Below are 21401 nucleotides of genomic sequence, written 5' to 3'. Positions count from 1 at the left end.
ACCATGTCTACAACGGGCGCTACCGTTGACGCATTGCGCCAGAACAGCTAGAAGCTGTCTACAGACGAGACAAAGCGACCGTTGCAAATCCATTTATCCTTCCTATGAGAAGTATCACAAGTGTTTGGGGTACATCATAAATAGAACGAGGCACAAGTTTACTGTCCGGGATTTGTCGTGTGGTGCTGCGCTGCATCCAGTGTAGACAACATCACTGATTATAATGGGCTCTATTGTCTTTTGTCGAATCGCTCGCGTCCGGTGTAGACTAGGGGTGTGCACAAAATAGTCGAATATTCGATCTGTAATTACTATTCAAAAAATAAAAACACTATTTGAATTTTACTGCGTTGCTTTGCTGGCCGTAAATGCAGTGCATCCATGATAAATCCCTCTAAAATGTGCAGTTATAACTAAATCCACTGGGTGGCGCTGTGCAGCGTGTTAATAAGTTGATTTTATTTGATCACAATTGCCTAATCGTTCAGAAATGGTGACGACAACTTGAATAAAAAAAAATAACGTAATTTAAATAAATGAATATTCGAATATACGTTTTTTATGAGCCCAAATATTCTAAAACAATATTTTGGGAAAATGCCCATCCCTAGTGTAGACACAGTGTTACAAACTAACGCACTTTGAAGAAATGTTTTTATAAATGATAAATATTGGGTGAAAAATTTGGATATATTATAAATAGCATATTTATACCCCCCCCCCCCCCCCCCAAATAATAATAATAATAATAGACAATAAACAGCAAAAGTAGGCATTTAATAAATAAATAAAAAATAAGTAGCAATTCTCAAAGTGAACTTACTTCCCATCATCAGCATGGTAAGCAATTGAGTGCGGAAGCCAGCCGGGCTGATGGTCAAGTTTGTAATATTGAGGAACCAGCCCGACAGCAATTGTCCCTCTCACTCCAGTATCCATAATGGTCACCTTGAAATATCATAAAAACCATTAAAAACACATGAGCGTCAGTATATGTGCAGCACAGCTGAGCAAATCAGTTTTTTATGACAGTTTATTTTTAAATGACTAAAGGGCAAAAGATATCTTTCAGGGACTTCTAAGCAAATGCCAGCGGTTGTGTGCGTCACGAGCGGCACTGATTCCAAAATAACAGACGGTGTAGGAATCAAGAGTTAACAAGGAGCGTTCGGCTGAGTCACAGGATGGAAATGTCAGGTAACCTGCTATTAAGAATTTTAACGTCTCGGCTACTACTTATCTCTCCCTTGTATGCAAAGCATCTCGGAACAACTTCCACACCCTCTCCCCGGCATCCTCCTCAAAGCTAGTACATTTCCAACATACAGCTATGAAATTTAAAAAGAACTGCCAAAGCCCATTTGTTAATTTTCTCATGCTCATTAATCAAGTTCTCAGACAGGCCAATTAGTGGAAATTCAACATGGAATAGGATTTGTTGAATTTGAGGTACTATCATGCAAAAAAGATGGATTAATCCTGCCACACATGACTCAACTGTTGTAGCCGTACCCTTGGACGGGGCAAGCATAGACAAATGTATCCAGTTATTGCAACACAAACTAAACTTAACTCTGCGCCCTCATCCAAAACCACAAACGGACTTAAAAAGTGACCCAACCACTTCCAAGACATTTAAGTCCAAGTTTCCTCAACTCCCTTGCCGTTTCTTTCGAGGATTTGCTTTCCAAGCTTTATAATGCAACCGTAAATCCCGATAGCCTATATGTGAATGCTTGCTGCTGGTTCCAAGTCTTTTCTGCTGTAAATTCAATGCACAATGATTAATTTAAGGGCACTCAATTATATCACCGCAACTTCAACAAAGAACCGTGCCATGAACCTTGTGGCTACAAAATTCCACATGGAAGCTCCAGGCTAAATAATCAATTACACTAATAGAGATATTTCCACTTGACTAAGGATAAAATTGATTTGCACATGCACACGTGAGCACCCTGAGAAAACAGAGCAGGGGTTAATCACTGTATGGCACTTCAATGTTGAAACAGGCGGTGAAGGTGCAGCAACACAGTCCAATTGTTGGTTTCCCTGCCCACAGCGGCTAAAATGAAACCCCTGTGAAAGCGTAATGAGGAAACATGAGGACGACGCTGACGCATATCCCGACTGGCAGATGACCTTTATGGAGAAGAAGAAAAAAGTTCCCAGACTTTGCAAATCTGAAGGATTCTGCGTCACAATCAGGTGATGTAGAGCGTATAAAGCAAGAGCGAGTTCTTTATCGATTACTCATAGCTCACTGCTGCAGATGTCACATTCATTTCCACTGGCTGCAGATATTCCCAGGGTGCACACTCGCGCACTGAGTGACGCTATTGGTCAATAAGATTGCAATACAGTTCAGTTTGAGACATCTGCTTTTAAGAAATAGCCTTTTTTACCAGCCAGAGTTGATTATTAAATTAGAATAAATGTTACTGTCTCAGTAATTCCTTCAAAGATGGGCAGAACCAAAATAACTCCGATTTTACAGAACACTCCTAGATTTAGGAGACGTGCAAAAATACATATTTTCCAAATCAACCAGTCATGGGTAGGTTGACTATATTTAATTAACGGAAATTAATTATTTGTACATCTTCGATACTAAAGATGAGGCAATGTATTGTGACTAAATTTATTTCACTTATAGGGTTAATTCACCCAAAAAATTTACATTTTTGTCATCATTTGGTGTGCTTAAGTCATGTCAAAAAGATCATATTTACGAGCAGAGCGCACATGAACGCCACCGCAAAGTCGTAAATAAGAGTGCGAAGCTCTGTATTTTCTTTAAGACCCAATGTTTATTTGTTGGGGGTGTGTCAGTGAGCGGAATACCACAATATTTATAGGTATTTAGCAGTGATATTGCCAGTTTACAACAAAATAAGCTAATGCCCTGCACAAAACATAATAGCATTATAATATAAGAACATAATAAACGATAACGATAAAGTTTACAGTGACTTCAGAAACGAATTAAAAACATTAAAGTGCAAAACAAACCTGATGCACATTCTTCGTTCTTAATTTTCTGGATGTATTTTTGTGTAGTTAATTAAAAGATGGCACACCGCCATCTTGTGCCGACAAAAGTGACTTGAATGCACCAGACACGTCTTCCCACCTCGTAAACACGAACTTCCCAGTAGGACTTGAACGCACCAATTCACTCACCCTCATGTCGTTCTAAATCCGACTATCATTCATCTTCGGAACACAAATGAAGACATTTTTGATGAAATCGGAGAGATTTCGATCCCTCCATTGACAGCTACGCAAATACCACTTTGACGTAGGGCTGGGTGGTATATCGAGTTTGTACAATATATCGATATATTTTTTAGAAACGATATGGAATGAGGCAATACCGTTTATATCGATATACAGTAGATAGATATGAACGAATCTGAAAAATAGCGGAGAATGAGCTGATGCAGGGAAAGTGCATGATAAAATTTGTCCTAAATATGACACGTTTTATATTAAGGGCTTCAAAATAACTGGTAAAACATAGTTTACACGTATAGTTTAAAGCAGCGTGCCCTGTCAGACGCTCTGACTGAGAGATACTTTTGCTGACAGACAGATAAATACTTGCGGTGTTTAATGCGTTTGAGATGTGGTGCTTTCCTCAAGTGCATAACTTACATTTCAAAGGTATATTCTCCATCGGTAAATGTTAGAAAGTCATGCAAATATGTCCACTTTGTCAGGAGAGGACGAGTCTTCTGCATGTGAATCTCCGCTAAAATTCAGGCTTCCGTGAATGAGCGCCGCCGCGTGTACGCGCGCCAAACAGATTGTAATGGCTTTCAGATTGTTTTTAGATTGTAAACCCCCTTTTGCACATAATATATTGCATAGCCTACATTACATTCACTGTATTTGTTTATATTCAATATCAATATTGTTTTTAGGACTTCCTCCAAATAGAAAAACGTAGAAAATACCAGGATATATACCGTGTAACGCCATTCAACCAGAAAATACAGAGATATGATTTCTTGGCCATATCGCCCAGCCCTACTTTGACGCTTCAAAAAGATCATAAAGAGATCGTAAAACTAATCCATATGAATTGAGCGGATTAGTTCAAACTTTATACGCTGAACAGCTTCTGTTTATCTTCACTGATCAATGTTTATATGTGAATAAAAGCCTAAATTCAATCTGTTCAACATATAAAGCGATCGAGTCTCTTCAGAAAATGTGGACTAAAACATTCAATTCATATTCATTCATTCTAATTTTACGATGTCTTCATTAACTTTTTGAAGTGTCAAAGTGTCAGTTGCGTAGCTGTAAATGGAAGGACAGAAAGCTCTCAGATTTCATTCAAATATCTCCATGTGTGTTTTGAAGATGAATGAAAGTCTTAAGAGGTTTGGAACGACATGAGGGTGAGTAATTAATGACATTTTTGGGTGAGCTAACCCTTTAAATATTACAACTTGCATCTGCACAGAGAATGAGTCTAAAATACACACCTCTCGTTGTGAATGAATCACTCCCACATCACTGCATGATGAATACAATGCAATATTCTAAATGGTCTCTAAAACACAGATAAATAATAACCATCTATGTGGAGGAATTCACAAGACGGTGTTTTCTAAAAAAGTAGCTAATAGGTTGATTAAAGCATGTTTAGTACAAGTTTCAATTAATACATAATTTATGTTCATCAATTAGAATTATGCGTTTTAATTGAACATGACATGACAAAATATTTGACAAATTTAAAGGGCATTTTTTCTCAAACTATGACACAAAAAACACTGTAAAAAACTCTGGCTGTACGTAGGACTCATCAGGGTAACGTACAGGGTGTTACTTTCCCGCTCCAATCCCCCAGAGAGGAAGTTCATCACACCAGCTCAATCTGCCAGCAGCAGAAAACCCATCAGAGCCGTCTCCCGCCTCAGATACACATCCAGACAGCTTCTACTGTGCTCCATAAATTAAATCACGCTTGCCCTCTCCCAAAGACTAATTTATAGCCCAATCCCTGCAAGTTTTCCGGTACTAAATCACCTGGGAGCTTCTTTTTCAAACTGTATTTTATAGCAAAGTTGCTAGAGAGGTAGCGGTGATGTCGGAGTACATCAACTCAAAGGGCAGTGTCTATTTTGACGTGGAGGGACACAGGAAACATTACACATTTTAAAAACAGACTATTCGGTGAGCTGTCTAAACGGCTCTTGAAATTTGTTGTTGTCAACCATGAATTTGTAAGTGATTTTAACTCATTCAACCGTGCTTCACTTCCACCTAATAAATCTTGTCCAAATCAGATCATAACATCATCCTATGTTAATAATTACAACTCAAAAGTCATTTAGAAAACTAATCCTATCTGAAGTGATTTACAATAGACGGTAACAAAACTTCAGAGACAATAAAAGTGTCATATTAGATCTTCATTAGATTTCCAAACAGCATGCCCTTTTGAAAGATTATTTTCTTTGCAGAAATGAGAATGTCTGCCTTTTTTCACATGCCAATCAAAGACCAGACGCAAGACAAACATTTTGAAAATTAAAAACATAAACCCAAAATATAATATACAAGACATCTACAAAATCCTAATGAAAACACTGGTTTAAAATAGTTGAGCTAACTTGATATCTCTGAGCATACAGTTACATAAAGTTCTTAGTACTTAGGTTACTGTATTTCCTAACAAAGGCAACAGAAAGGGTGTTGAAATGATTCGAATGTTTTTAGCAACCCGATAACATAGGTGTGCTTCTTACCTCGAAGTAACAGTTTCCTTTTGATAAGGGGCGTGGAGCCACGTAGCAGCCAACTTCATCAGAGTTCCCTTGGTAACTACAGCAGGGAAGTAATAAAAAGCTTAACCTCTAATAACCAGAGCACTGTTGCTATAGGTACATTATTAAAATGGCCAATGATGAGTGGACTAGCTGCTGAAATCAGGTTCAGTTGTGTTTCTACATGTTTCACACTAATATGGATGAGAGCTTCTTTTGCAACCTCTTCCACATCTTAATTTAAAGACTAGATAGCGATTCATTTTCCATAAATATATATATTAGGGTGACCACCTGTCCTGAAATTGGGAGCTTTGTCCCGCATCCTGCAAGACGTAAGCAGTGGGGGATAATGTAAGCATTTCAATTATGTCTGTGTTATTACAATACCACAACAAAATATACTAAGTAATAACCAGGTGGTCACCCTATATACACACACCATTACAATGTTACTAAATATCATTATTTTTCAAATAAATGCTTGATAAATTTAGAATTTTCTATTGATCAAAATATCCTGAAAAAATGTATCATTTTCCACCAAAATATTATGCAGCAGAACTTATCATTGAACATTGATAATAATAGGAAATGTTTCTTGAGCAGCAAATCAGCATATTATAATGATTGCTAAGGACCATGTGACACTGGAGTGAGTGAGTGAGTGAGTGAGTGAGTGAGTGAGAGGAGTGAGTGAGAGGAGTGAGCGGTGTGTGGTGTGAGTGAGCGAGTGAGTGGTGTGTGAGCGAGCGAGCGAATGAGTGATGTGAGTGGTGTGAGTGAGTGGTGTGAGTGAGCGAGCGAGTGAGTGAGTGGTGTGAGCGAGCGAGCGAGTGAGCGAGTGAGTGGTGTGTGTGAGTGAGTGAGTGAGTGAGTGGTGTGAGTGAGTGGTGTGTGGTGTGAGTGAGTGGTGTGTGGTGTGTGTGAGTGAGTGAGTGAGTGAGTGAGTGGTGTGTGGTGTGAGTGAGTGGTGTGTGGTGTGAGTGAGTGAGTGAGTGAGTGAGTGAGTGGTGTGAGTGAGTGAGTGGTGTGTGTGAGTGAGTGGTGTGTGGTGTGAGTGAGTGAGTGAGTGAGTGGTGTGAGTGAGTGGTGTGTGTGAGTGAGTGAGTGAGTGGTGTGTGGTGTGGGTGAGTGAGTGGTGTGAGTGAGTGAGTGAGTGAGTGAGTGAGTGAGTGAGTGAGTGAGTGAGTGAGTGAGTGAGTGAGTGAGTGAGCGAGCGAGTGAGTGGTGTGAGTGAGTGAGTGGTGTGAGTGAGTGAGTGGAGTGAGTGAGTGAGCGAGCGGTGTGAGTGAGCGAGTGGAGTGAGTGAGCGAGTGAGTGAGTGAGCGAGTGAGTGGTGTGTGTGTGTGTGTGTGTGAGTGAGTGAGTGAGTGAGTGGTGTGAGTGAGCGAGTGAGTGGTGTGAGCGAGCGAACGAGTGGTGTGAGTGAGTGAGTGAGTGAGTGGTGTGAGTGAGCGAGTGGTGTGTGTGTGTGAGTGAGTGAGTGAGTGAGTGGTGTGAGTGAGTGAGTGGATTGAGTGAGTGAGTGGAGTGAGTGAGTGAGCGAGCGAGTGAGTGAGTGGTGTGTGTGTGTGTGAGTGAGTGAGTGAGTGGAGTGAGTGAGCGAGTGAGTGGTGTGAGTGGAGTGCATGAGTGAGTGAGTGATGTGAGTGAGTGAGCGTGTGGAGTGTGTAAGCGAGTGAGTGGGTGGTGTGTGTGAGTGAGTGAGTGAGTGAGCGAGCGAGCGGTGTGAGTGAGTGAGTGAGTGAGCGTGTGGAGTGTGTAAGCGAGTGAGTGGGTGGTGTGTGTGAGTGAGTGAGTGAGTGAGCGAGCGAGCGGTGTGAGTGAGTGAGTGAGTGAGCGAGCGAGCGAGTGAGCAGGTGAGTGGAGTGAGAAAGTGAGAGGAGTGGCGTGAGTGAGTGAAGTGAGTGGGTGAGTGAGTAGATTGGGCAGGTGAGTGGAGTGAGTGAGTGAGTAGATTGAGCAGGTGAGTGGAGTGAGTGAGTGAGTGAGTGAGCGAGCGAGCGAGTGGAGTGAGTGAGCAAGTGAGTGGAGTGAGCGAGAAAGTGAGAGGAGTGGCGTAGCATGAATGAGTGGGTGGGTGAGTGAGTGAGTGAGTGGAGTGAGCAGGTGAGTGGAGTGAGTGAGTGAGTGAGTCAGTAAGTGAGTGAGTGGAGTGAGAAAGTGAGAGGAGTGGCGTGGCGTGAGTGAGTGGAGTGAGTGAGTGGAGTGAGTGAGTGAGTGAGTGAGCGAGCGAGTGAGTGGTGTGAGTGGTGTGTGTGAGTGAGTGAGTGGAGTGAGTGAGTGGTGTGAGTGGAGTGCATGAGTGAGCGAGTGAGCAGGTGAGTGGAGTGAGAAAGTGAGAGGAGTGGCGTGAGTGAGTGAGTGAGTGGAGTGAGTGAGTGAGTGAGTAGATTGAGCAGGTGAGTGGAGTGAGTGAGTGAGTGAGTGAGTGAGTGAGTGAGTGAGTGAGTGAATGGAGTGAGTGAGCAGGTGAGTGGAGTTAGTGAGTGAGTGAGTGGAGTGAGTGAGTGAGTGAGTGAGTGAATGGAGTGAGTGAGTGAGCAGGTGAGCGAGTGAGAGAGAGAGAGAGAGAGAAAGTGAGCGGAGTGGCGTGGCGTGAGTGGAGTGAGTGAGAAAGTGAGCGGAGTGGCGTGGCGTGAGTGAGTGGAGTGAGCAAGTGAGTGGAGTGAGCAGGTGAGTGTAGTGAGTGAGTGAGTGGAGTGACCAGGTGAGTGGAGTGAGTGAGTGAGTGAGTGAGTGAGTGGATGAGTGGAGTGAGCAGGTGAGTGGAGTGAGTGAGAAAGTGAGCGGAGTGGCGTGAGTGAGTGAGTGAGTGGAGTGAGTGGATGAGTGGAGTGAGCAGGTGAGTGGAGTGAGTGAGTGAGTGAGTGAGTGAGTGAGTGAGTGAGTGAGTGAGTGGAGTGAGTGGAGTGAGTGAGTGAGTGGAGTGAGTGGATGATTGGAGTGAGTGAGAAAGTGAGCGGAGTGGCGTGAGTGAGTGAGTGGAGTGAGTGGAGTGAGCAGGTGAGTGAGTGAGTGAGTGAGTGAGTGGAGTGAGCGGGTGAGTGGAGTGAGTGAGAAAGTGAGCGGAGTGGCATGGCATGAGTGAGTGAGAGAGGTGAAGGCCAAGTATGGTAACCCATACCCAGAATTTGTCCTCTGAATTTAACCCATCCAAGTTAGTGCACACACATTGGGAATAGTGAGTAGGGAACTCAAACGTGAGTAGGGAGCAGTGGGCAGTAGGGCTGTGCGATTAATCCTAATTGATTTTTCGATTTCGGGTTAGGCTATTTTGGCTTCCAACGATTATGAAAACAACATAATCAGCATAAACCGATTATTGTGCCCGTGCCACTGCCGCATTCCGTCTAGCGGTTCTTTTCCTTCACAGCGGTGCGCTTTCGTTCCCCACTGTTAGTAAATCTTCCTGAAAAACCTAAAGCACTGTTTATTTAATTAGTATTTTTGTTCTGTTGTATTTATTTATTTGTAACTACTTTATTTGTTATTAATGTATTGCTGACTGTTTACTTGTTCTTCTGTAACTGACTTTTTACTTGCACTAATTAACCTAATCTTAGTTTTTGCTGAAGTAACGATACTTACATTTTTGATACTGACCGAAATTTCACTGACATTTAAAATTACTCATATCATGAAATAAGACTTTGATCATGTCACCCACCAATAATCGTATTAAATAATCGTGACTAAAATAATAGTGATTATGATTTTTGCCATAATCGAGCAGCCCTAGTGGGCAGCCATTTTTGCTGTGACGCCTGGGGAGCGAAGACTGAAGACTGTAGTAATGATACTGAAAATTGAGCTTTGCCATCACAGGAATTATTACATTTTAAAATATATTAGATTTTTCTTATAAAACAGTTATTTAAACATTTTTAAGTAAATAATTACAGCCTTGTTGAGCCTAAGACACTTCATTCTTTTAAAATTTCCAAAATTTTTGGGTTAACTGTTCCTTTAAAGTCACTGTTTTACACTGTTTGACTCCTCAAACTGGACAAACAAAGTTATACGAATTCATTCTGAAAAAGCTGGAGATTTCCCATATTTAAAAAAAAAAGAGAAGGAATTACAACATCATGTGTGAGGTCTATTTATTTTTTCAGACGAATCAAGTTTGATCGAGTTTTTTCTGACCAAATAAAAACAAGTAGCCACTGACTTTTTCTGAATTTATAATTGTTTCAATCAGTGAGGTCAAGTGGGTCAAGGCTGATGACGTCTTTAGTACAGACTTATAGCTCAAATACACACACAATGCTTTACGCTCGCAAGCCCAGCTCACTGATATCGATGGGGGTGGATGGTTGTGCAATTCAAAATATACAAATAAATAAGGATAAATGAAAAGCAGTGCAGAATTTTTCCATGCAAACTAAGGGGGTCAACACATGAATTCCAGGCCAGGAGCTGATTTCCAAACAACGTGGAAAAAGAACAGAGCAAGGGTCACTCGCTGGGCAAACCTACCTTAGCGTGTCTCCATTCTTCAACATTCGTTTGGATCGCTCTTGATAACGAACAGCACGGACTTCCCTGATTTCTCTGATCCTGCGCCGCCAGTTCAGGAATCTGTAGTGTAAATTGATGTCATCCATCTCAGAGGGCTGTGGAGCAGAAAACAGATGCCGTGAGGTTTAAAGGTTTTGGATTGAGGATCTGAGATATACAATTCATTCAAGAGTTCATGAGAAGACTACATAATAATGGACTTGCTGTTCACAAATTGCGATAATGCCTGAGCACACTTTATATGACTTGTACTCATTTTTCAACCACTCCACATGGTTTACAGTTTTAGTTATGTTTCAGGAATGTTATTTAAAGAGGGATGTCTAATGCTATTTCATGCATTCTGACTTATTTACACTGTTAAAGAGTTGGATTCTCATGCTAAACATGGCCAACATTTCAAAAAACTAGTTGGGTGTATGAAAGAGTATTTTTGTGCCAAATACACTCCTTCAGGATTCTAATAATTTTCGTTAAGTTTTTTTCGAGTATGGCCAGGTGTGACTTCATAAAGGGCGGAATTGCTTGTATGGGCGCTTTTCCCGTATTAGCGCGTGTGCGCACATCAACCAGAGCGAGAGCAAGAGCACCATCAACAAGCTTCGTTCGGTTACGGGAGCCGTCAGCAGCGCTGTCATTTTGTTTTAAGACCACAAAATCAACAATGTCACTAAAGAAGTGTGTTTCTGGTTGTGAGGGAAAGATTACCTTGTTCAGCTCCCAAATAACCCAGTGTTAAGGGAACAGTGGATGCAGTTTGTTTTTCCGGAGCAGCAACGGAGTTCTGCAAGTGTGTTTGTTTGTTCCCTAATGGGGTTTTGGTTTCCTTGCCACTGTTGCCTCTGGCTTGGCTTGCTCAGTTGGGGACACTAAATTTTTCAACTAAACATCGAAATAAATCTAATTAATAAACCAAATTAACCATATAAACTAAATTACTGATCTAATTATTGATCTAAAGCCCACACTGTCACTGTATGATAATTGAAATGAACTGATGACATCAGCGTTTTCTCCAGAATGGCTATACAGCTGAATAAAATTATGCTGCATTATTTTCCTGTTTAACACTGTAAAGCTGCTTTGAAACAATCTACATTGTTAAAAGCGCTATATAAATAAAGTTGACTTGACTTCCCGGTCATGAGTGGAAATCGCAGGCGGTGAGTGAAACGGCATCAAATGTCTGTTTTGTTGGCAATCGCAGCATAAGTGCATATAATATAAACAACACAAACGTATTGTGAATAAAAAGTTATCCAGGGATAATGCCAGGATGTATTGTGTGTGTGTGTATGGGTGTGTGTGCTCGTGACTCTTTAAAAAAAAAGTTTTAATTAAAATGAACAAATTGGGCTATACAGTTAATCAGAAAAAAACTGAAATCGCATCAAATGGGTTCACAGTCAATGCTGGTTCTCATAAGTTCAATCCAGTGTTGTGTTAGAAACACAAGTAAAAGCACCCTCAGTTGATACTGTAATAATATTGGCGAAACAGATTTGGCAGATTTGCTAATTTGTGTCCGAGCTCTGGAGAGGGTCAAATGCATCTATTAACAGCGTGTTTTTGCAGCGGTGAGCAATGTAGCCAATCAGATAGGGCTGTAACGATTTGACCAAAAATAAAAACCTCGATTAATTGAACATTTGACTTCGATTACGATTAATGAACGATTATTTTGCTTTTTTTTGTTGCCCTCATAAGGTTGAGTAAGTTCACTGATAAGGTTTGTACTGTAAATATTTTCTCCAATTAAAGGTGGAATTTTTTTTTTTAAATGAAAAAGTGCATTTTTTTGTGATTTTAAAATACTTGAAGGAAACGGTTCACTTTCAGCAGTTATTGTCTATAAGGCAGATTTCTGCTTGTTGTACATCAGATAAAGATAAATTAACACATAGGCCTGCATTACATTTATTTGAATGCATTAATGAGAGAGTGATTGTGTGTGAATTACTCATTACCGTCTCTATTCATTATGAACCTGTGGTTTGTACTTACTGCAAAGGTATTAAAATGTATGCATATAACGGTTGAGTTTATTAGCTACTTTTGTGACTTTACTTTAGTCACAGGACAGCGTTGAGACTGCGTTTTTGCGCGCGATCTTCACGTGATGTGCGAGCTTCTGTCTGAGTGTTCGTTTGTCACAATATATCAGGCATTAGCTCAACATAATACACATCTGATGGTCGAAACTCGCTTTAATGTTCAAACTGGCAGGGCTTAAACCACATACAAATGACAAAGCTTTGTGAGGACGCAGGTGAAAGAGGTCTGCCTTCAGGGCGCGCGCTGTCAGAGACGCGACACGGCTCTCTGTGTCACAGAAAAAAGCTGACCACTGAACGGATAAGTTTTCCGTATTGTTGTTTTTGAATAGTGCACAATCGCTTTAAATGTTGAAACTGGCAAGCCTTTAAACGCATACTTGACAAACTTTATGAGGACGAAAGTGAAAGCGGCTTCGGGGCTTGCACGCGCCGTCTCTGTGTGTGTGTGTGTGTGTGTGTATGTCAGCGCGTAGGCTATAAGAACAGCAATTAACTGACCTGTATAAACTGTGTAAAACATGCAGCTACTATAGTGATTCTGGGCATCTATATACAGAGATAACTGCTCCTGCATCTCTGTGTGTGCCCGCAAACTGCACTTGATGTGACTGACGGGGCGGAGTCACGTGAAAACCGAAATAACCGACATGGGAAAAATATGTCGGTTAGAGGTTCTGAATGTCGGTTTCGGTTATTTTTCGATTAATCGTACAGCCCTACAATCAGAGAGAGCTGCTGATCTCTCGAACGCAATCTAAATCTCACCGCTCAAATGGCAGAGTTTTTAGGCTATTCAGTGTTAAGTTAATGCAGGCTTGCGAAACCTCTCATTAATAAACAAAGTCAAGACACAATGTAAGTAAGAGATTTATTGTTGACAACTTAATTTATATAACAGAACTTTGTGAGATTGCGATGAACTGACAAAGCAACAGCATTTTATCGATCGTAGCGATCATGGCTCGCTTTCGAGGCTACAGTCTATAACATTCATTGAGTGAAACTATTGTTGCTAAGAGGACCGACGGCCAATTGCATGCTGCAAAGTTTCGGAATTGACATCTAAATAATAAATGCCACTCTGCATGAGACAGAAATATCATCCAGAGACCCAGATTAAAGGTTTTGCCTCTGTAGGACATTATAGTTTAGCGAATTTCTCTGACAACATACAGAGTTTGAAGTTTGGATATTCTTATGAAATATAAAGGCCTGTTCACACTGGGATGATTTTCGCGTGCGTTTTTTGTCGACGTTTAACGCCTTGTGACTAAACAATGGGCGCCAATGTGAGTGTGCACACCGACGCGTAAAACGCCAGGCGTAAAAGCGTCATTTAAAATAAACGCCTCGGGTTCGTTTTTTTATTTTGACGCGGCGCGTCAAAAACTGTCCGACCAATGAGATCAGCGCTTTTGTTCACGTGCCTGGAGCTGCTGAAGTGACAGTAAAACACGACTGGGTGGCACTCAAGCACAAAATCGGTTTGATACGACGAAGAAGTAGTTAAGGTTAGTTTATTATTACAAGGACAATGCATATTAACATGACAAGTCAAAATATGCCAGAGTTAGCCAAAAGGCTAGTTTTCATCTGCAGTCCTAGGCCAGATGTACAACAGGCAACCTAAAAATACAATGCAAATACAACAATTTAATCAAAACATAACAAAATATAACATAATACAACAAAACGTATAAATTCCAAAAACAACAGAAAAAAAGAAAAAATAAATAAATAAATAAATAAAAAATAAAATAAAAAATAAAATTAAATAAATAAAAAATAAAAATTTTTAATGTTGACAAATTTGCATGCTAAAAAGCCAAGTTTTAAAAGAAGAACGAAATTCATTATAACTATTTAATTCTCTAACTGACGTTGGGATGTCATTCCATTCTTTCGCGGCTTTAATCGAGAAGGCAGACTGACTAAAAGCAGTTTTTTTGAAATTAATAACACAGTCCCTTCTAAAGGTTCCTCTAGTGAGCCGACTGTTTTCTGATCTTAAACTCAGAAACTCACTAAGAGGTGGTGGGGCCAGGCCATTGAGAATTTTATAAGCTAAACAGCCATTTGAAAACTTAACCAAGTTTTCCCAACTCAACAGATTATATTTCAATAAAATCTTACAATGATGAAAGTGACGTGGTTTCTTATCAAACATTTTTAACGTTTGTTTATATAAAGTCTGTATTGGGAGCAAGGCGGAGTGGTTGGCCTGAGACCAAGTAGTTAAACAATAATTTATATGCGAAAATATCATAGAGTGCATAAACATTTTGGCAGCTTGGGTAGACATTGAATTCCTGATATATCGAAAATTAGATAAATTAAATTTTATTTTCTTAACAGTTTTTGAAATCTGAGAATTAAACTTAAGTTTAGAGTCAATGATAATACCAAGATATTTAAATTGTGAGACAATTTTAATTTTTTCACCGGTAATAAAAATATCCGGATCAACTGCAGAGTTGGTGGTTTTACTAAAAAACATACCAACTGTTTTAGAAAGATTTAACTGCAGGCTACAGTGATTTAACCATTCACTAATTTTAACCATAGCCTTCGTAAGTTTGGCTGCCACTGCTGCTTTTGATGTTCCATGTATATATAAAACAGTGTCATCTGCATACATTTGAACTCTCACTTCTGGGCACGCACTTGGCAAGTCATTAATATACATGCAAAACAAAAGGGGGCCCAATATAGACCCTTGAGGCACTCCAGTGGACAACTGAAGAGGTTCAGAAAGATAGCTGCCAATACGTACAGTTTGTGCTCGTTGAAATAGATAAGATGCTACCCACTTTAGAGCATTATCTGAAAAATTTAAATGAGATAGTTTAGACAGTAAAATATTGTGATTTACAGTGTCAAAGGCTTTCCTAAGATCTAAAAAAAATAGCTCCAACAACCTTGTTCCGATCAAGCAATGATTTAATATTTTCGATAAAAAAACAGTTTGCTGTCTCGGTGGAGTGATTTGTCCTAAATCCAAATTGTAATGGATGAAGGGAAAAGACTGAGTTATTCAAGTGATTCCTAATTTGTTGAGACACCCATTTTTCTAAAACCTTGGATATTACTGGCAAAATGCTAATAGGTCTATAATTGGAAATAATTTGTCTGTCTCCTGATTTAAATAAAGGGGAAACAATAGATAATTTCCAAGCATTTGGGAATTCCCCCAGAGAAATCGATTGATTAATAATTTTTGTGATGGGGATAAGCAAGGACGAACCTAATTCTTTCAACATTGTATTGTCCATACCAAAGACATCTTTCGCTTTAGAAGTATTAAGTGAACTGATTAAGGATTCTATGTTTCTTTCAGAAGCGCTAGCAAACACAAGGCTGTTCTCTGACGACAAGATAGGGCACTTACTAATATCTATGTGTGAGAAACCCTGTGCAATAGATGCAACAGAGTCTACAAAATAGTTGTTAAAAGCTGTAGCAACCACAGTTGGATCAGAAATACTTTTCCCATCCAACACGAGATCAACAGGTTTTCTGTCTTTATGTTCCTGCCCCAGCAATTTGTTTAATTGATCCCAAATCAATTTTGAATTGCCCCCTGCATTGTTTATAATGGTTAGAAAAAAGTCAGCCCTTGACTTTCTTAACTGAGATGTAGGGTTGGGAACCGAGAACCGGTTCTTATGCAGAACCGAAACTGATTTTTGAAAAATACCAGAACCGCGCGAAATTCCTAAGTTTCGGTTCCGAAAACGGTTCTAGTGCAATGTGTGTGCGAAGCGCTGGAAGCGTATCCTTTCATAGCGAGTGACAGCCAGTGTTGCCAACTCCGTGATTTTCCCGCTTTCCCGTTTTCCACTGTTGCCGCGGGCTGTGTTTCATGTCCGCGGGTTGAAACGATTGTGCAATTGTGCGGGTTTTGTTGTGAAAACCTGGCAACCCTGGCTCACCTCATCATGAATATTAATTACGTTGCCTGCCGCTTCCAGGAGGGCAACGCAGTTCAGCACTGAAAGCCCTCGCGCTACACATTTACGGTTTTGCGTCAGATATTTTCTCGTTGACCACCAGCAAAGCGAAGAGAAAGTCACAAGTATGGATTCATTTCCAAAGAATGAATGATAATGAAGCAAAATGTAACACGTGAAAAGTTAATAACATGCAAAGGAGGCTGCACTAGCAATTTGACAAAACATTTGCTACAGCACAGAGTGCCTCAGGGCTTATACCAGATTTATAGTGAAAGGCCTATATATATATATATATATATATATATATATATATATATATATATATATATATATATATATATATATATATATATATATATATATATATATATATATATATATATATATATATATATATATATATATATATAAAATGTGTCAACCGTTGAGTCACCATGGTTTAGGTAAGCGTTTAGGCACAATTACCTTTGTAATGCTGAATTGCAATTTATTATTTACAAGTTCACTGAATAACTGAATTACTATTAAATTAATATATAACTAATTAATAAATATAACTAATAAATATAATTTATAACTTGGTTTTATTCAGAGACAGAGAGATAAAATGTAATAAGACAATTTCAGAGGTGTTCATTTGAAAAAAAATGTGTTGCAAGAATGGCTTAATTAATACTGTAATATATGTACAGTACAGGACTTTTTTGACATTGCCAACCTGTAGGCCTAAATACATTTTAGAGCAAGTAATAAACACAAAATGGATTGTTTGAGTTGCGTATTGTGCCTTTTTCTTTTACCACTATTTGTTTAATAATTTTAATGGAACCGGAATCGGAACCGGAATCGTTAGGCGGAACCGGAACCGGAACCGGAAAATTTCTCACGATTCCCAACCCTACTGAGATGTAACTTTATTCCTCAACATTGCAAAACGGTGTTTATCAGTACTTAATTTTGAATTGTTAGCCTTTTTTTTTGCAAGATCGCGTTCTTTCATCATATTAAGAATGTCAGCATTAATCCATGGGAGACTATTCTTATAATTTCTGTTTCTAAATTTTTGGGTAAACTCCTTAATAAAATACTGTAGTCTACTTGTAAGCACTGTACTTCCATAATGTACATCTTTCCCAGCTAGCAAATCACTCCAGTTAAACCTGTTTATTTTATCTATGAACTGATCCCATACTTTGTCGGGTATTCTAGATACTTCTTTCTCCTTAATAGTTGAAACACAAAACCTTCTGCTAGTTAACTTTCTTGTCACCAGAACTAAATTATGGTCCGATAGTCCAGTGATCATATTAAAGGATTTTGTAATTCTTTCTGGTTTATTGCAAAAGATTAAATCAATCTGCGTTTCAGTATTATGAGTTTTTCTTGTTGGACCCTTGACTACCTGTGTTAAATCAAAATTATCACATATTTGTTTAAGATTTTTCCTGGCTACTCTGTCTTCCCAATTAACATTAAAATCCCCCATTATTAATACCTCTTTTTCAAAGTTCCATCTAAGAAGCATACTACGAAAATTTTCATAAAAATCTACCTTGGCAGAGGGAGGGCGATAAATTACAATCAAACTAAAAAACATTTGTGGCGATACTATAATTTTCAAACCAATACATTCCAAGTCACTATTTGACAACTTAATTTCCTCACATTGAATGCTATTTTTTATATACACCAAAACACCACCACCTTAAGTAGTAAATAGACAAAGAAGAAGATGAGCTGCTAATGCTGCTTGCCAGTTAGCAAAAAGTGTGTGAATGGTTTTGGCCATAGACATATATCTGTGGTTTTGGCAAGCACGTAAATACTGTCTCTCTTCTTCTTCTGTGTGACAAGCGAGTGTCAGAGGCGTAAAGTGCCGCAGCACCACCTTGTGTACTGGGAGCGCATCTACTGAATGTGCACGTTCACTCGGCGCATCGCCAGTGAAAATCGCTTGGGTGTGAACACTCAAGACGCGCCGAAAAACGTCACGAAAAACGCTGGCGATAAGCGCGTGCGATATTCGTCCCGGTGTGTACAGGCCTTAAGACATTCTTATGAAAATATGATTAGACGTCTTTTTACATTACATATGGTCCCAAAACATATTAACCCTTAAAGACCGAAATAACTCGTTTTATAATGTTTAATAACTTTTAAACCGCTAATCCAATCTGTATGCTGTAAAATGCACCGTAAAGAGGAGAATCTCAGCTTTTCTCACGATTGATTATTCAGAGGCTCCGTGGTAAACGTGGATGTGTCATCAAAATCTGCAACACTGATTCGTCAAGGAAACGCATGTGGGTTGTTCCCCTAAGCCAAACAGAAACGATTGTTGAACATTAGTCCCCCCCGGTGCCCAGATTCAACGAAACTGTCATCAACTCAACCAATAAAAAAAGTGTTTGGTCTTTTGAACCACCATTCACATGTTTCTCTGACACAACATGAAAGTGGGTGTGTATTTATTTGCGTGCATGAAAATAAACTGAAATAAACGCATGCAGAGAGATTGTTACATGTAGACAAACATTTCATCTGGAAGTCTAAAACAACCAAGTCTAACTTTCTAAAGGAAAAACCTCCACATTTTCGCTGCCGTTTTTCTTAAAGTTCTATGAATTGAATCCATTCTCAGACTAAATACGTGTAAAATTGGGATTTCAAATCAGCTAGATGGAAACTTTGTGCTCTCCTGTTTAAAATTATATATGACACTTGATGCTAACTGCTAGAATGGGTGAGAAAAACAAAGAAAAGTAGAGGCAAGTCAGGCGCCCCAAAAATATTCTAGGTCTTTAAGGGTTAATATGCAAATTAGATAGTGTATAGATGCATTGCCTAGAATGGGAATGGGATTTATGGCCATGTTTACACACATATAGCATAAAGTAAAATGGTATATCAAATTATTCTGTATCTTTCATAACATTGAGAATCATCTTTATACAAAGTTTGGATTAAAAAAAATTCTTATCAAATCAAATTATTTGCCTATTCATGTCTTTTAATTTTCTCAATAAATGGGTTCTGGTGTCCTCTACAGAGCAGAGTATATAGCATATAACATAGGATCAATGAAATAAACAAATAAATCAATTTGTTTTTTATGCTCCAAACAATGTAATGACCTGAAGGAAAAAAAATCTACATTTCTCAGGTTCTCAGGAAGATGACATGTTAAAATACTAGTAATGCATTAAAGCAATGTAAAGACAGACTAATAGATTAATAGACAATTTGTAGCAAAATATGTTATGGCCCCACTTTATATTAGGTGGCCTTAAGTACTATGTACTTACATCAAACAATAAGTACAATGTACTTACTGTGTTCAAATTGTATTGCAAAACACTTTTGGTGATATTGAGGTGGGATACGGGTAGGGTTAGGGACAGGTGTGGTGGTATGGGTAAGTTTAAGGGTAGGGTTAGGTGTAAGGGAGGTGTCAACAGTGTAATTATAAATGTAACTACATAAATTAATTACAGATGTAATTACATGCAGGTATTTTTTAAAATGTAAGTACAATGTAAAAACATGTATGTACACAATAAGTATATTGTATCAAATGATTAATTAAAATGTTAGTACATAGTAGTTAAGGCCACCTAATATAAACTGGGTCCAATATTTTTGATATTTATTGGTAAAAGTGATTATGACTTGTAAATAAATATTGATACATTTCTCACTGTACACTGCTATGGATGCTTAGTCTATCTGCACTTTACTAGAGCACCCTCAGTAATTTCAGAAGCACCCTCAGTGATTTGATTCTGTAACTGGGCCTGGTTCAATCACTGTATTTGGGAATACAATGCATGCATGTATGCATATTTACTCCCTACATCACTCATCACAAAATAATTAATCATATGGAGTCAACCAATGAGTCAACTGTTACATCAGTCACACACAAAACAAAATTGTATTATATGGCCTCATTTTCATATTTGTGCTATACAAGCATGCAATAAATTCATTCTTATCAAAGAGTCTCAAAGGCCTTAATAGATAACATAACGTGTCAGCTGTCATTCATGCATCCAGGACATGACAGAAGAAAAGTATAGATCATTAATTGTCGTGTCAATCACATAATGACACTTACTACAGCATTTAGCAACAGATATTATTAGTTTCGCATAATCAGTTTACAGTCAAGGTAGACAAACAAACAAAAAACTACAGGGAAAATACCAAAAACAAAGTATTTAACCACGTAAAGACTGAGTACATTAATGATATACATATAGTGTCAACACTAAACTAGTGTATACTTTCTATTATAAAAGCATACTATTAAAATAATATTTGTATATTTAAGGAAAATTCAAAAGCGAAATTATTAAGCAATAAATGCAATAGCTCATACAAGCTGTTCAGGATAGTTCCAATCACTGCTAATCACCTTGCATAGCTAACAAATTATTAGCTTCTGTCAGGCCTTTACGAAATAAAACACAATAATTACACAAACGCTACATGCCTACAGTCACTAAAGAGTAACGTATCTAAATATGATGGCGTCACGTACGTACCTTATGTACATCAGTGGTTAAGACGGTATAACATTCTAAGGCCGCTTGTGTTTACTTTTAGCTATCGACTCCATTAGCTAAGCTACCTGACAAACTTCGCAGAAGTGAGAGTGGTTCTTCCTGGATGGCGTCAGTGGCGGAGCGCACCAATGAAAGGCGTCACACAGATGATTGACAGGCGCTTAGCCAATGAGAAACTTCGCAGCGTGTCGGGGGTGTGTTTTAAGTTGGACTTCAAGAACTGCGGAGAAATCAACGGAGAAATGACCACAACACAACCATATATACATATGTATACATAGTACAGTACAATAACAGAATCATGCTCTTTTTTATTTAAAAGACCCATATTTTTGCCATTTTTAACGGAAAATATGTCAGCTGGTAATTATCGCTGGTAGTTTCCCCACATAATCCCTTAAATACTGACACATTTGTTATATTAAAACCAGACTGTACATGATTCCACAGTTAATTAACAAAATAAACAAATAGACATAAAACACTGAGTTGAATTTATTTTATTACTCTACT

General features: G+C 38.8%; 1 protein-coding gene across 3 annotated transcripts in view; it reads right to left on the bottom strand.

The window, feature by feature from the left end:
• spryd3 (SPRY domain containing 3) overlaps window positions 1-21025 on the bottom strand; it is an 80446-nt gene extending 59421 nt beyond the window's left edge. Inside the window, exons 1-4 of one of the 3 annotated variants that reach the window (XM_079803636.1) lie at window positions 20868-21025; window positions 10269-10405; window positions 5766-5841; window positions 824-948 (exon numbers count right to left, since the gene is read on the bottom strand). In XM_079803636.1, the coding sequence (XP_079659762.1) occupies window positions 824-948; window positions 5766-5841; window positions 10269-10396 (329 nt within the window). In that variant the 5' untranslated portion in view covers window positions 10397-10405; window positions 20868-21025. Of the gene's footprint in view, window positions 1-823; window positions 949-5765; window positions 5842-10268; window positions 10406-18544; window positions 18637-20867 lie in introns of those variants that run through there. The other 2 variants (XM_079803638.1, XM_079803637.1) reach the window with 2 other exon arrangements.
• Window positions 21026-21401: the final 376 nt, after the last annotated feature.

The sequence above is a fragment of the Gobio gobio genome, assembly GCF_949357685.1.
Source record: "Gobio gobio genome assembly, chromosome: 21".
Taxonomy (NCBI): domain Eukaryota; kingdom Metazoa; phylum Chordata; class Actinopteri; order Cypriniformes; family Gobionidae; genus Gobio; species Gobio gobio.
Note: the sequence above shows the minus strand (reverse complement) of the source record. Positions and strands in the feature narration are given on the sequence as shown.